General features: G+C 49.5%; 1 protein-coding gene across 1 annotated transcript; it reads right to left on the bottom strand.

Annotated features, from left to right (window-relative positions):
* Window positions 1-1,491: 1,491 nt before the first annotated feature.
* Window positions 1,492-13,426, bottom strand: LOC144721337 (uncharacterized). The gene is made up of 9 exons (XM_078598889.1): window positions 13,291-13,426; window positions 10,899-11,047; window positions 10,355-10,493; window positions 9,544-9,692; window positions 8,845-8,946; window positions 8,441-8,534; window positions 7,760-7,891; window positions 6,653-6,748; window positions 1,492-5,343 (listed from the first exon to the last, which is right to left on the bottom strand). The coding sequence occupies exons 1-9, from the start codon at window positions 13,342-13,344 to the stop codon at window positions 3,733-3,735; spliced, it is 2,526 nt and encodes an 841-aa protein (XP_078455015.1). The 5' UTR covers window positions 13,345-13,426; the 3' UTR covers window positions 1,492-3,732.
* Between the last annotated feature and the right edge of the window lie 5 nt (window positions 13,427-13,431).

The following is a 13,431-nucleotide window of genomic DNA, read 5'->3' as shown; positions in this document are numbered from 1 at the left end:
GCATCACGACACAAGTGGCCGGTCGACATGTCGGGTCGGTTCACCGACGAAGGCTGTGGAATCAGATGTTGGTTGGCGCGTCGAGTCGTGTATTTGTTCGGGAGACTACTTGTAGGTTGGATCGTTTAGGGCTAGGGACAAGTTTTATGGGGTAGGGAAAGCTTTTTGTCGGGTAGTTAGTTATACTGGTAGGAACCGCTTGGTTACACCAGCCCACAGGGGATTATTGTGTCCCTCCGTCGTGCAGGGAGGGGAGGTTGGGGAGGGTGGGGCTGGGTGGGGAGGGTGGGCTGGGTGGGGAGAGGCTGGTCACCCCGTGGTGTCCTTATAAAACTCAACGTTTAACCTACTCACGCCGGCTTGTGCCCGCCCTCACAGTCGGGCATATTTGCGGAATACACCACGCCGCCGTTGACCCTGGCCATTGACCGAGCAACCCAACGTTCCTACCAGCTCCCTCCGCAGGAATGTGTTTGTTAAGGTCAGTGGGAGGGCTAATACAGGACTAGGTGATTAGCAGCTCCGATGAGCACGGTTGGCAACGTGAAGTGTGGACGAAATTCCAGTTCTATACACATGTAGAGGAGTAGAGGAGAGTGGTGGCGTCATGTGCGCTGTCCGGTGCGATGACGTCACGGGACGTGGGGTCACGCGCGCTGGACAGCGCACATGACGACACAGCTCCTCGAGGGTAAAGGGGGGACCCCGTGACGTAAGCGGGCTCGTAGCTGGAGTCAAGGGTCGAGAGAGGGTGAAACGGGGAGCCAGGGGCAAGAGGGTAGGGACAGCGGAGATAGCACAGCGCCAGGGATGAACGTGTCTGTGCTCCTCAGTCGGCCGTGTTGGCTGATCCCACGACCGGCGCAGAGGAGACGGCACGGGGCAGCCAGCTGTGATCGGGACACAGTGAGACCCCTAACCCCTGGGAAGCGGTTCACCCCCCCCCCCCCCCCGTGTGTTGTGTAGCCCTTAATACACGGCGAAAGCCCTTAACCTCACCTCCGTCTCTGAATGAGTCGTCGCCAACTTCTCTATAGATACATTAGGAATGGGGGGGGGGGGGTAGCGTTTGGCTGGCAGGATGTGCTGTGGCCAAACTGCGTTCATGGGAAAGTCTGACCAATTCCTTTTTAAGGGCAAGTTTGTGCGTGGGAGAAAACCAATTCGTGAGATCATCACATTTCAAGGACTGTAGAGAGATGGGTGCAACGAACTCTCTTTACTGCCACTTTATAACCCAGTGGGTTTGGAAGTTCTTCAAATCTTCGTCTGAGCCACCAACCATTTGCTTCCCAAAAAGTGCTCGGTCACAGGTGTGCACCACAATTGAAAATGTGAAGGTTCAAATCCCAGAGAGGTTGACAATCCACCACGGTTTGGTACTTGTCACTTTGCGAAACAAAGTCAACAAATCATGTCCCGAGCATCAACTTCACCCTGCCAAAGGAATGTAGAATGTCCACCATTTCAAACGAGGCAGGTTAACAAATGTAATACCAATGTGAGTTTTATTAGTTCTTGTTCGTAATGATTTACAAAACAAAAGTTTAGATAAGCAATACAAAACTGTGATCTTTTTCTGCAAACAGTACTATCCTCAAGGACACCTTAATGGAGTCTCAAGACTTTCAGGAGTGTCCTGTTCGGCTAATGTTTTCCTTACAAGGTATCGATGCATATGCAGTGGGCGGAAATCAGAACGCCCGGAAATAAACGCACGCACTCAAGAACATAACGCTGAATAAAATGTACAGGTTAGTAGGCCTGTTGCCTACTTGCTGTACCGCTTGATGGAAACTCGTAGTCCAGTCAGCCAGGGGGATTTCTCTGCGTGCTACACAAACCTCATCACTTCTACAGCGTTAGATAGTAGGCATGCAACTAATACTCCAGGCAAGCGACAAACGTACGGGGCATTTTACACTTAAAAAAAATACTAATTACGTTGCATTTGAATTGAATGAATGCGAATATGCAGATATTTTAGTGCACAGCTTGAGTTTCGCGTGACTGAAAAACAAGATGCATGCTGGATGGTTAAGGGCAGGTCAACGTAATCCTCGGGGCTCTGAAGGGCTGTTCAGTTGTGCACCGCTCAACTCGTGGCATCGGCAAACACCAATGACTCCTGAGGAGTCCCGAGGATGAAACTCGTCGAGTTGCCAGTTTCACTGCTGCTTGTAGGGATGGCCACATTTTCTCTACTCCTTGAGTTGGTCGTATGAACAAAATGGCAACACATTCAGTTCCTTGAGCTCGTGGTCTGGATAAGGCCGAGGTACATGCACAACTGCACACTTGCTTGTCAAATCTGTTTCCTGTCAGAAATCATTGTTCCTTTATTTTTTCTCATAATTACAGATCTGAATTAAACTACACTATCGCGTTTAATTTTACCTTCACCGATAATTGCAGGGTTTTTTCCCTTGTTTTTATATCGTAAGACCACCATACATTAACATTAAAGACTGGACCATAATCTATTGATGTTCCTCGTGATTTCAAAGTGAAATAGCATTTTCACCCCTTTAAAATACATTTGACTAACAAGGTGTCCAATTTTCAGAGTAACATTACTCAGATCCAAAACCTTAACGTCAACACTTGGCATCTGCAAATATTAAGATGGTATATTAAAACACTTGCGGCCACCACAGCAGGGATTATACATTTTGCTCTGCCCATGTAAACACGGCATTTCCACAAACAGCTCAAGGCCCTAAGGGCAATGCGCAATATCCAAATGTTGATTTGAGCAGAGAGACGCTACATCTTAACTTGAAGATGAACTACATTTATGCGGCAGATACAATTACAAAGATGTGGTCAGATGGCTCAGGGGTTCAAGCAATGGGCTGCCAGAGCCAAATTCGAACCCAGGGTTCAGCAGGCTTTGGATTAAAGTAGGTGATGAAGTTAAGAGGGTTTATGGTTCGATTCTGGTCGGCAATGACTGCATGGAAATTTTTTTATATTCGGGTGTTTTTTTTTATTTGGTTAAATATGCAGTGCCCCCTAGCGTGTGGAGGAAATGTGTCACTTCCGAAGGGCATTCTGACACGGGGTAATGCACACCCGTGAGAGTTCCAAATGGATTCCATGTGTATAATGCACATGGAGCAACAAGATTCAACAAGGTAACCATTTTAGAACGGTTAAGGCCACAACCTTGGTGGTCTAACCCATTAGACACAGGGTATGGTGATGAAACATAGCATAAAAGACATGATGGGAGGACCAATTCGATGAAACTAAGGTCCCGATTGTGGATTTTGCAGTATAGCAATCACTTTTCTGTCTGACGAGTTTCTCATCATTTACAGCCAAGTGCGAGAATTGGTTTAGGGAGACACCCAATACCAACAACTTTGCACTGGCAGATCAGAGCCAGTCCAGCACGGGGGGCCCTTACTGCACGGGTAGTTTTCCACAGCCACAACCAAACCAGGCTATGTTGGCCTCACATGTGCATCTGGCTTAGGGCCAAGCAGGGCCAGGGGGTACGGTTAATGACACTTTTTACTACATCAGTCAATACAACTCAAACACAGCCGTCATCATCTACACGAGTCTTGGTACACTTATATTATGCATATAACGTCAGCGGCACAGTTCAGTTTTCAAAGTGAAAATAAAACAACCTGGTGCCTCCCGAACCGCGGCGGGCTGACTCGGCACGACCCGGGCGCGGCAAGGATCTACACCCCTAACTCCAGAGCTGTGCTCTCGGCACTATCGCCTACGCCGCCCTCCCTCCCCGCGCCGAGCCGCCCACTCCCCCACGGCCACGCCATCCTCCAGGCCCGAGCCCACGTCGCTGCCGCACTCGCTCCCCGTCTCGGATGCCGACGCGTCGCTGGCCCTCGACCTCCTCCCTCCGCCTCGTTTCTTCTCGTTCAGGACGATGATGGCCTCGTTAGCGGCGAGAGCCGCCTTGCGGCGCGGCGTGCGAGCCGGGAGTTCCATCACGACATCGTCCTCCTCCTGTGCAGGGCCACTACTCGCAGCATTCCCGGACTCCACTGCCTGCCCCGTGCGGGGCGCCGTGCTCACGCTCCCCTCTCCGACCGTTATTACCGTCGACGAGGAAAGATCAGGGCGTAGTGCGGCAACGGATCGCTTTGCGGGAGTCTTGGCACGGGTGACTTTTGCCGTTTTAGCCGGTGTCTTCGATGTCGTTTCTTCAGAATCAGACAACTCGATTACAACTCGAGCTTTACAAATGTCCACATCAACTGCAGAAACTCCCTCCTTGTCGTTACCTCTCGCAGCCTCCGGCTTGGAAGGTGTCTTTGTTTTCTTTTGTTTCGGTGTTTTATTCGGTGTCTTTGTGGACGTAATTTCTTCAGTATCGGTCAACTCGATGACTTGTGGAACCTCACCGTGGTCGGCACCAGCCGCAGAAACCCCCTCTTCGAACCCATTGCTCCCTTTGGCAACAGTGGGCATTGAAGGGGTCTTCGGTTGTTTTTGTTTGGGCGTTTTAGCTGGAGTCTTCACAGACTTCGTCGCCGGCGTTTCAGACAAGGGGGCCATGACGGGAATTGCATCGACGCCCATCGATTCTGGAATGTTCTCTTCCTCTTGAACGTCATCAGATGCCGGCTTTGAAGGGGTCTTCGCTCTCTTCTGTGTTGGCGTCTTAGCCGGCGTCTTCACGGTGGACTTCCCAGGGGTTGCAGATAAGACATTAATCACAGGAGATGCAGGGACATTGCTCGCTGTCACAATGTCCTCTTTCTCTGCCTCCTGCTTCGTGTCAGCAGTTGGCTTTTGGGGAGTCTTGACGCCTTTTCGTTTCGGTGTCTTCACCAAAACCTTCTCAGCAAGGCCACAGAGTGGTTGGGCAGGAGACGCGCATCCTTCCACCACGATGGCAGAGACTTTCTTTTTCTCCCTCTTCGCAGCGCTGTCACACTGCGCGGAAGATGGGGTCTGCTCTTCCTTCTGTGTCTTTTTCTTGGTGGGGGTCTTCAGCGGAGTGTTCTTCCGAATCTCTGACAAGAAGCTGACAACGGCCGCTTCTTCTTCCATGTCCGCCGTCACCTCTGCGTCATCTTCTGTCACCTGAGCAGCTGGCGCCTCCGTAGTCGGAGTAGAATTTTTCTTTTTCCTGCGGTTGCGTTTCGCCTTCTTAGACGGAGTCTCCTCGGGGGTCTTTGCCAGGGTCCCGATTAAAGTTTCAACGGCCGCCGCCACCACCGCCACCTCATCTTCCTCCACAGCTTTAACTTCCTTCTCTACGCAAACGCTAGACTCCTTGGCCTCAGCTCGTTTCTTCTTCTTGGCCGACGACTTTGTCGAAGCCTCCGTCATGGGGAACTCTCCCAGCTCCTCCTCGGCCTGCAGCACAAACACGAGAGAGAGATCTGGGTCAATTCTCTGCTAAAAGTCTCCCCCCCCCCACCACCCATGCCTGTGTGGGGCATGCAGGTTATTTGATGATATGTCACTGCAAGTGATCAGGCTGGTGGAAGCAGGGAGCAAGGAAAGTTATCACCAAGTACAAAAACATGTACAGTAAAACCTTCGATTGCGAGTAACTTGGTCTGCGAGTGTTTTGCAAGAAGAGCAAATTTTTTAAATAAATATTAATTTGATAAACGAGCGCGGTCTTGCAATACGAGTAGTACGTGTATACGCTTCGTCTGCCGAGCGTCACATGATCACAACTGCGAGTGCTTTGGATTACAAACACGTTTTCGGAGCGAATTATGCTCGCAATCCAAGGTTTTCCTGTATTTTACTGCACTGCCCCCTGCTGACCATGTCGAGGCCTGCAAACCCTGCAATGGCCAAGCGGTGGCCAATTCGCCGCGTATTGGTTCAAGGTTTGAATTCCAGCTGCCGACCTGGTTATTTTACTGCAGGTGTTTAAACCGCAACAAAACAGTACGGCGCCATCGGCTTCATTCATATTACGTCATTTGTTAAAGTAGGCCATTGCGTGCTGGAGTCATGGTCAAAATTTGGCAGTAAAAAAACAATGAACGACAAATTCTGAAATTGGGATTATACACAGCAATCATCGCCACCTACTGCAAACATAACTTGGAAGGATCCTCCTCAAAAAGTCTTGGGACTTAAGCGTTTGCTTTCCTCGATAAATATTATTTAATGATGCGATATAAAAACAGCATTATTACTCTTGTGATTGCGATCTTACGAGATGCTCAATAAGAGCGACGGTCGACACATCTGAACAGGGGAACGTTTGTGGCCGGATAAATTTCCACCACTTTCTTAAGACTACCTACCAATGGAAGTGAGCACTGCCCCAATCCCCATTTGAACATTAACTCATTTGACTCGACAACAATTCCATGTTTCAAAGGGCCCTTTTAGAGAGCAGAGGGTTACATGCACAAATGTAGTGTGCGAGCACGTACATCCCTTGCTCACGCCCACTGCTATAGGAGTGCCTCCCACAGCCGCTTCGTTCGTGGGGGATGAATGACCATACTTTGGCAGGAATGCTAGTCGAGTTAAAAGGAGGGCACAGGACCGATTCAGTTATCTAATCGCCACCCGTGTTAGCCGTGGCCGGGAATCAAACTCGGGTATATACGGGTGTAGAGAGTAGCACGCCAGCCACAACGCCACCACCGCAGTTCCAAACCAGAGAGGAAGCCACAGCAAAATTACCACGCACCTGCAGCTTGGCCTTCTTGGCCGGTGAGACTTCGCCGGGAGACGTCAGCTTCTTGCGCTTTTTCTTTTTCTTCTTCTCCTCCCCGTTTGTCTTCTCCTGCAATCGAAGCCGGGGGGGGGGGGGGGGTCTGTTAACGCGGCGTTCACGTTGGCGGTTCGCATCGACTCGCTGCAGTGCCGACAAGCGTAGGACTTTCACCCCGGCACCGCACCAGTTAAACACATTTTTTTAGGCTTTGTGTCAAATCAAGTCGGTTTTGTTAAACCAGGTGGTGGTGATAACTCACATGACGAGGATAGTCTCATTCATCACCAAACTGATGGAAGCTAAAATTAAGTTCAGCAATGAAATGTTCATGAAAACAAAAAAAGACGATAGCAGAACGAATTTTAATTGTTGCACAAACACATCTGAATATTAAATTCCCTGCAGCGCTATTCAGCTCGGGCAGATTACCTCCTGATTGATCGCGGAACGAATTCTAAAACTAAGCTACAGAGACATGAAACAGATATAGCTCGACTATAATGCTCATGTCAAATTGCAATCGTAAGTGATGTTATCATAGTAGCATCAAATTGTGAAATATCGTCAAAATATACACATCATGGCTACTAACTAGGGGGTACAATAAACTCTCAAACCACAGGTCTTTTAACTCTTTTTCAACTTCAAACAAGTGTGGGGTGGTGCTCACATCTGAGCCAGCAGTGGCAATTCCTCATTATCAAGGAAGGAGCCAGTCCCCCTCCCCCCCCAACCATAATATTCTGCTAGAATTGCATCATCCGTCGACTGGGACGCAAACTAGCAAGTCGAGGACCCTAGCTCCTGCAAACTACGTCGGAATCAGAACTCCTACTGGAGGGATCTGATGAGCTATGAAGCTCTTTTCACAGATTTCCAGTACGGGCCACGGGGTCAGAATGTGACAACAACAATATAAAAACACGATAGGAGTGCAAAGCCTAGGAAAGGTAAACAAATCAAAGAAAGTCCATTGACCAATTCACTTATTTTTCAGAAGAGACCCGACCACAAATGACAGCTCAACAAAGTGGCTAATCGTGTTGAAATGTCGAGCAGCAAAACACTCCAAGCAATTGCCTCGTCAGCGGTAGACTTGAAGAGGTCCTTGCGGTTGAGCACGGTGGCAATGGCGTCGAGGCTCGATGTGTACACCGGGAGGGCCACGGACACTTGCGTCTTCACGTGCAGAACCTTCACGTTGCCCCATCCCTGGAGGGTGTCGCATGCGCGCACACACAGACAAAAGATCACCCATATAGCCTAAACAGACTGTTGGGGCAAGTGCTATTAACGAGTACCTATGAAGGCCGGGAACGCCTTTGTCTTCCCAGTGGTGATGTTTATACACCGCACCAGGTACTCATTTGAGGCCGAGTCGACCTAGGGGAGCCTCAGGAACGGTTCAAATAAACGTCACCGTTGTCGGCCGTGAACGGGAATCGAACTCAAGGGAGTATGCCAAGGGAGTGGTAACGTACTTATCCCTATAATGTGTGTGGACCCAAGGTCATTTGAAAAAGGGACCTCAGAGGTAGCTTCTGTTGGTCGTTCTCTACCACCAAGGGCTGCAGCGCCCTATGAGATTCCCTAATGGATCCTTTGATTCTCATGGAACGACGGTCGTTTGATCAGGTTACAATTGGGAAAGAAATTACTGAGAAACAATAAAAAAACGGCACGGAAACTATTGCCGTTGATGGCTGCCTCCCACCCCCTCTCTTGCCCGGGTGCATCATGGTCTGTGGGAAAAGGACTCACCCCTGGACACTTTTTGGCCATCGTGGAGGCAACAGTCATGATGTTTTCCACGATACCGTTCAACTCCATGTTCGTGTTGCCCACCAACACCGTACTGAGAGACAAACATCACCAACAATATGCATCAACATCCGCAATCAACAACGTCGTCATTGTGAATCAAAATCACCATCACAATTATCGTCGTCCATCGCGGTTATAAACATCGTCGTCCATCTTGTCGCGCCTCCGATTAGCACGGTTGGCCAAGCACAGTGCGAAAGTCCAACATACATACAAACATACAATCTTCACCAATCGTCATCATCCATCACAATTACGGTCATCACCAATCATCATCGCAGTGTGCAAACTACTGCACCACCAGTGCCATCGCACACGCAGGCAAACGCACGAACACGTACTTGCAGTTCCCCTTGCTGGAGACATGCAGGGCGGTCCCCGAGATGAACCTGCCCAACTCTCGGTCTAGATGCTTGTGCAGCAAATTCACAGAAAGGGGGGCCCTTGATACGGACGCGGACAAGGCACATGCACACACAACAACCCCGATTAGCGAGCCGAGCGCGGGGACAGACGCCCGTAATGGATCGTTACGAGATCAAAATGTATTTCACGATTACACCTCTCCTCCCCCCCCCCCAAAGCCTTAACAGACTGTTGGGGCAAGTGCTGTTAGCGAGCACCTATGAAGACCGGCATGACACACGAGGGGGGTGAGTCGCCAACACCACCCTCGACTGCCTTCGTCTCCCCAGTGGCAATGTTTACACAGCACCACACCAGGTACTCATTTGAAGCCGAGTCGACCACCTAGGCGAGGCCCAGGACAAGTTCAGATAATCGTCATTGGTGTTGGCCGTGAGCGGAAATCGAACTTGGGTTGCCAGGTTCGTAGCGCAGCGCGCCAACCATTTCACCACGATTGTAATCCAGCACTATGGAGGCGAGGGTTGGTGGATCATCAATTCTCGCACGCAAACACCAAAATGCACGAATCGCCCGCAAAGCAACAGATTAGGATTAATCGGTGAGAATACGCCAAGCACCGACGCACGACGGTGTTAGCGCCGCACGCCGCCGCACCGCAGTGGAGCGCTCACTTCTTGGCCGCGTAGAAGTGTCGGCCCAGGTGCGAGGGCAGCAGGCGGCGGATGCGGGAGTCTGCGAGGAAGATGTCGTAGCTGCGCAGGAGCTTCAGCTTCGCCTCGTACGGCTTGTACTCCTTCTTGAGCGTCTGGTAGGGGATCACCTGCGCGTGACGAGCGGGGTGCCAGAGACAATCATCACAGTTAAGGTCACGAGGTGTCAGTGGCCACTCGTTATGGTTGTTTGTCATTATCTCCGTCGTATTACGATTGTTTACCAATTTCCTCATCATACTTCTGTTGATGCCATATATTGTACAGGTGGTCCTCGGACCTACATGAGGTGATGTTCCGAGAAATGGCAAAGCAAGTCGAAACCACGCAAGTCGAGACCGATTTTCCAAGAGAAACAATGACATAATAGGGGGTTATGTTCCTGACCAAGGGTCCGAAATGCAGCTTTTTATAGGTAAGAATACAAATATTATATTTAATCAACTGTCAATCATATATCAGCAGACAATAATGGTGTTTTGAAAGATTGTCGAAAGTCAGACTTAATTCGAGGACCGCGTGTATAATGTACATCCCCCCTTTATCCATCTACTGCTGAAGGTCTCATCATGTGGTGTCAAGCACAGGGGTAGTTTGACCATGCTTCACCATGCCGGTCAGTGCGGGTTAACATAGTTGGTGGCGGGGGCAGGACCGGTTCAGATATCACTCGCCACGGATGTTAGCCGTGGTGGGGAATCCAAATCAAGTCACCGGGCTCACAGTGCGCATCAGCTGCAGATGTCGCCGGGAGAATGAGAGCAGTACACACCCGAGTGATGGATTTGATGTTGCTCTTCTGCAGCAGCTTGTTGTAGAAGCTGCACGTCTGCTCGGGGCTCATCTTCGGCTCGTCCTTGGTGAACAGACACACTTCCGCATCGTCGGAGCACACCGAGTGCGGCAGCCCTCTACGGGAGAGAGAGAGACGCGATCGTGCAAATCACATTCAGGTCACAGTGGGAACTGCCGAGGTGGGTGTGGTGGTGGCGCACGTCTGTGACCCCAGCACTCTGGAGAGTTGTTGAGGGATGGTGTTCATCTTTATTGGGATAATTCACCTTCGAGTTATCACATAGACGTGTCTATTTTCACAGCCGGGTGGGGGGCACTTTGGTGAGGGCACTACACTCACAACAGTCCATGAGTCAGATATTTCTACTTTTATAATCATGTCAAGACAACTATGGAAAGGAGCATATTGTCTGTAACCGTTTTTGTAATTTGTTTTTATTGAATGTGGTGTGCCAGATGCCTGGTGACAGACAGGGCCTGTGCTTTGTGTTTAAGAGGGTGGAGGTGGAGGCATCACGTACATCTTGATGACACAGTCTTCGGGTGGGATGCGCCACACCGTCACCATCAGCTGGATTCTGCTGGCCACGTCGAAGAGCGGCTGTTTCTTCTCCGCTTTCACCGGCCTCTTGTTGTGATGCTCGATCAGAGCCTTGATGGCCAAGCTCACCTGCAGCCAGGGGACACGAGGCAACCGGCGTCAGCACCACCACCACCACCACTACAGTGCTACCATCCACGCAGCAGCGCCTTTTGGCTGGCCATCGAACAAAGACGGTCACCGCATTGGATGCGCTTCTGCGGCCGTCTGGAACGCTCTTCCCATATTAGGAAGCCACTGGAGCTATGCAATTCTAAATATAGATTGAAAACTCATTTCTTTAGAAATGTTTTTGTTTAGTTTGTTGTCCTCCCCCGACACCTCCGATTCGCGCGGTTGGCTATGTACGGTGCGAAAGAAGTTCAACGTACATACATAACCATCATCATAGGCTGCGTTCTATCCCCAGCTGAATGAAGGGCAACCCCTCGACCTCCACGTCGTCATTATCCATTTCAGTCACGCGATGCCTTAAACTAACTCAACTCCTGTGCATGATCATTCATTGTATATGCACATCCCTTCGTGTCAATCCACTGCTAGATCAGGGCTTCCCACATGCAGTGCGGGGCATGGGGATTATTAGGACACTTTACTTTCATAGCACTGCTTAGTGTGGGTTGAAGGTTGGGTGTGCAGGTGAACTGTGACAATGGATTTTGCTACACTACTCCCTGCTGGCCACAATGTAGCACCACATCTGTAACACCTGTTGCACAAGGTAGTTACCCAGCCAACTCTCCAGGCTAAAACAAATTTACTTTTCGAAATCGTGCTCATGCAAGGGTGAAAGTCACAGATTAAGTTATTGTAAAAGATTTACACAAATTATATTTTATATAATTTTCCCAAGAATCCCTAATTTTGTTTTTACACAAGTTGGCTTCGTGCAACCGATTTGGCTTCATTCAATAATGTAGCACTGAGTTTAACACGGAGGCTTTATGAATTTAACACTGAGTTTAACACGTAGGCTTTATGAATGCAACATACGAGTTTAACACGTAGGCTTTATGAATTTAACACTGAGTTTAACACGTAGGCTTTATGAATGTAACACTGGGTAATATTTTTTCAAAACATTTCTAAATATAATCAACTTCGGTGAGGTGGTAAATTTGATTAAAAAAAACTGTTAGCCAAACGGTTGCTGCAAGCCAGTTTATATTATTTAATGCAACACGTTACCAAGACTCAAGAAGAAGAAAATGTTATACTGTATGTCGAAAATAAAACCGGTGGCTACCACTAAAATAATTCTAAAATCACAGAACGGTATTTAATAGTGAAATTTTAATCATCCATTTGAGACCATGATACGTTAGTGTTAAAGTAATGGTGAACGAGCCACTTTAGACGCAACTAAATTATAAGTGCAGCAAGAGAACTATTAAATAAATAAACAGCTACGTTGAACGCTGCCCACGTGTTCAATGGCTATGCTCGGTTTGCTGCACGGATTACGCGTTACACGTCTTTGTACTCCGGGCCTCCTTTGGGAATGAAAACCAATGGTTTGTAAATATCTCAAATACAGTATCGTACGCATGCATACAGTCCTTAATTCTAGATTTGAAGCTTTCGTGACTGCAAGGATACTCTTAGATCTTTCGGTAAAGTCACGTAGGTAAAAAATGAAACACTGCTGGTTATTTCACGAGATCGATGCCCTCCCCTCATCCAGCAGTGGATTAACGAAAAAAGGGCCGTACATCCGATAGTCGTAGAATGGATAACGCCAGAACACGACCGTCAAACATACATTTTAAACGCATTAAGCCGCGAGTTAATGGCTATGTTGAACTCAGAAGCGTGGGCTTTGTTTAATGTACCCAGCCTGCGTGCATTATATTCCGTACAGTACACGTGTTTGTGCTGTTAAGACAAAATATATTCTGGCTTTTCTCGCCACATGCAGCTCACGTCTGGCTCTCGCCGTGCAGGTCGCGCCGCAAGCGGCCACGATAATAGGCGCTGGGATTAGTAGGCCACGAAGTCGCATCGCAACACCGTTAGGGATGGCGAGCGCTTGTGCAGGCCTTCATCCAGCAGCGGATTGATCACGGCCGCCAATTGATTGTGAACGGCGATGGTTACCGAAGAAGCGCGTTAAAGACGACGCGGTTCATGGGACTCACACGAGGGCCCAGCCAACAACCATCGCAGGGCCTAAACCCAGCGCGGCCACCACGTGCCGCCATTCGCATACGGACCCACCCACGCACCCCGCTCGTCCCGCATCAGCTCTCAGCTGCGAGCGAGGAGGCATCTCGTCCTCCATCACCACCACCATCATCATCATCATCACAAACCTGAGACTTGTTCAGCCCCGGGGTCCGGCACACGTGCTCCTCCACAGTCGCCATCTCTGCTCGCTGCTGCTGCTGCTCCTCCTCCTCCACGTGGTTGATAGCCCTCGTCACGCTTTACGGCGAGAGAACTTTTACGACGCC

Source organism: Lampetra planeri, chromosome 1 (genome assembly GCF_965212315.1).
Source record: "Lampetra planeri chromosome 1, kcLamPlan1.2.h2, whole genome shotgun sequence".
NCBI lineage: Eukaryota > Metazoa > Chordata > Hyperoartia > Petromyzontiformes > Petromyzontidae > Lampetra > Lampetra planeri.
Note: the sequence above shows the minus strand (reverse complement) of the source record. Positions and strands in the feature narration are given on the sequence as shown.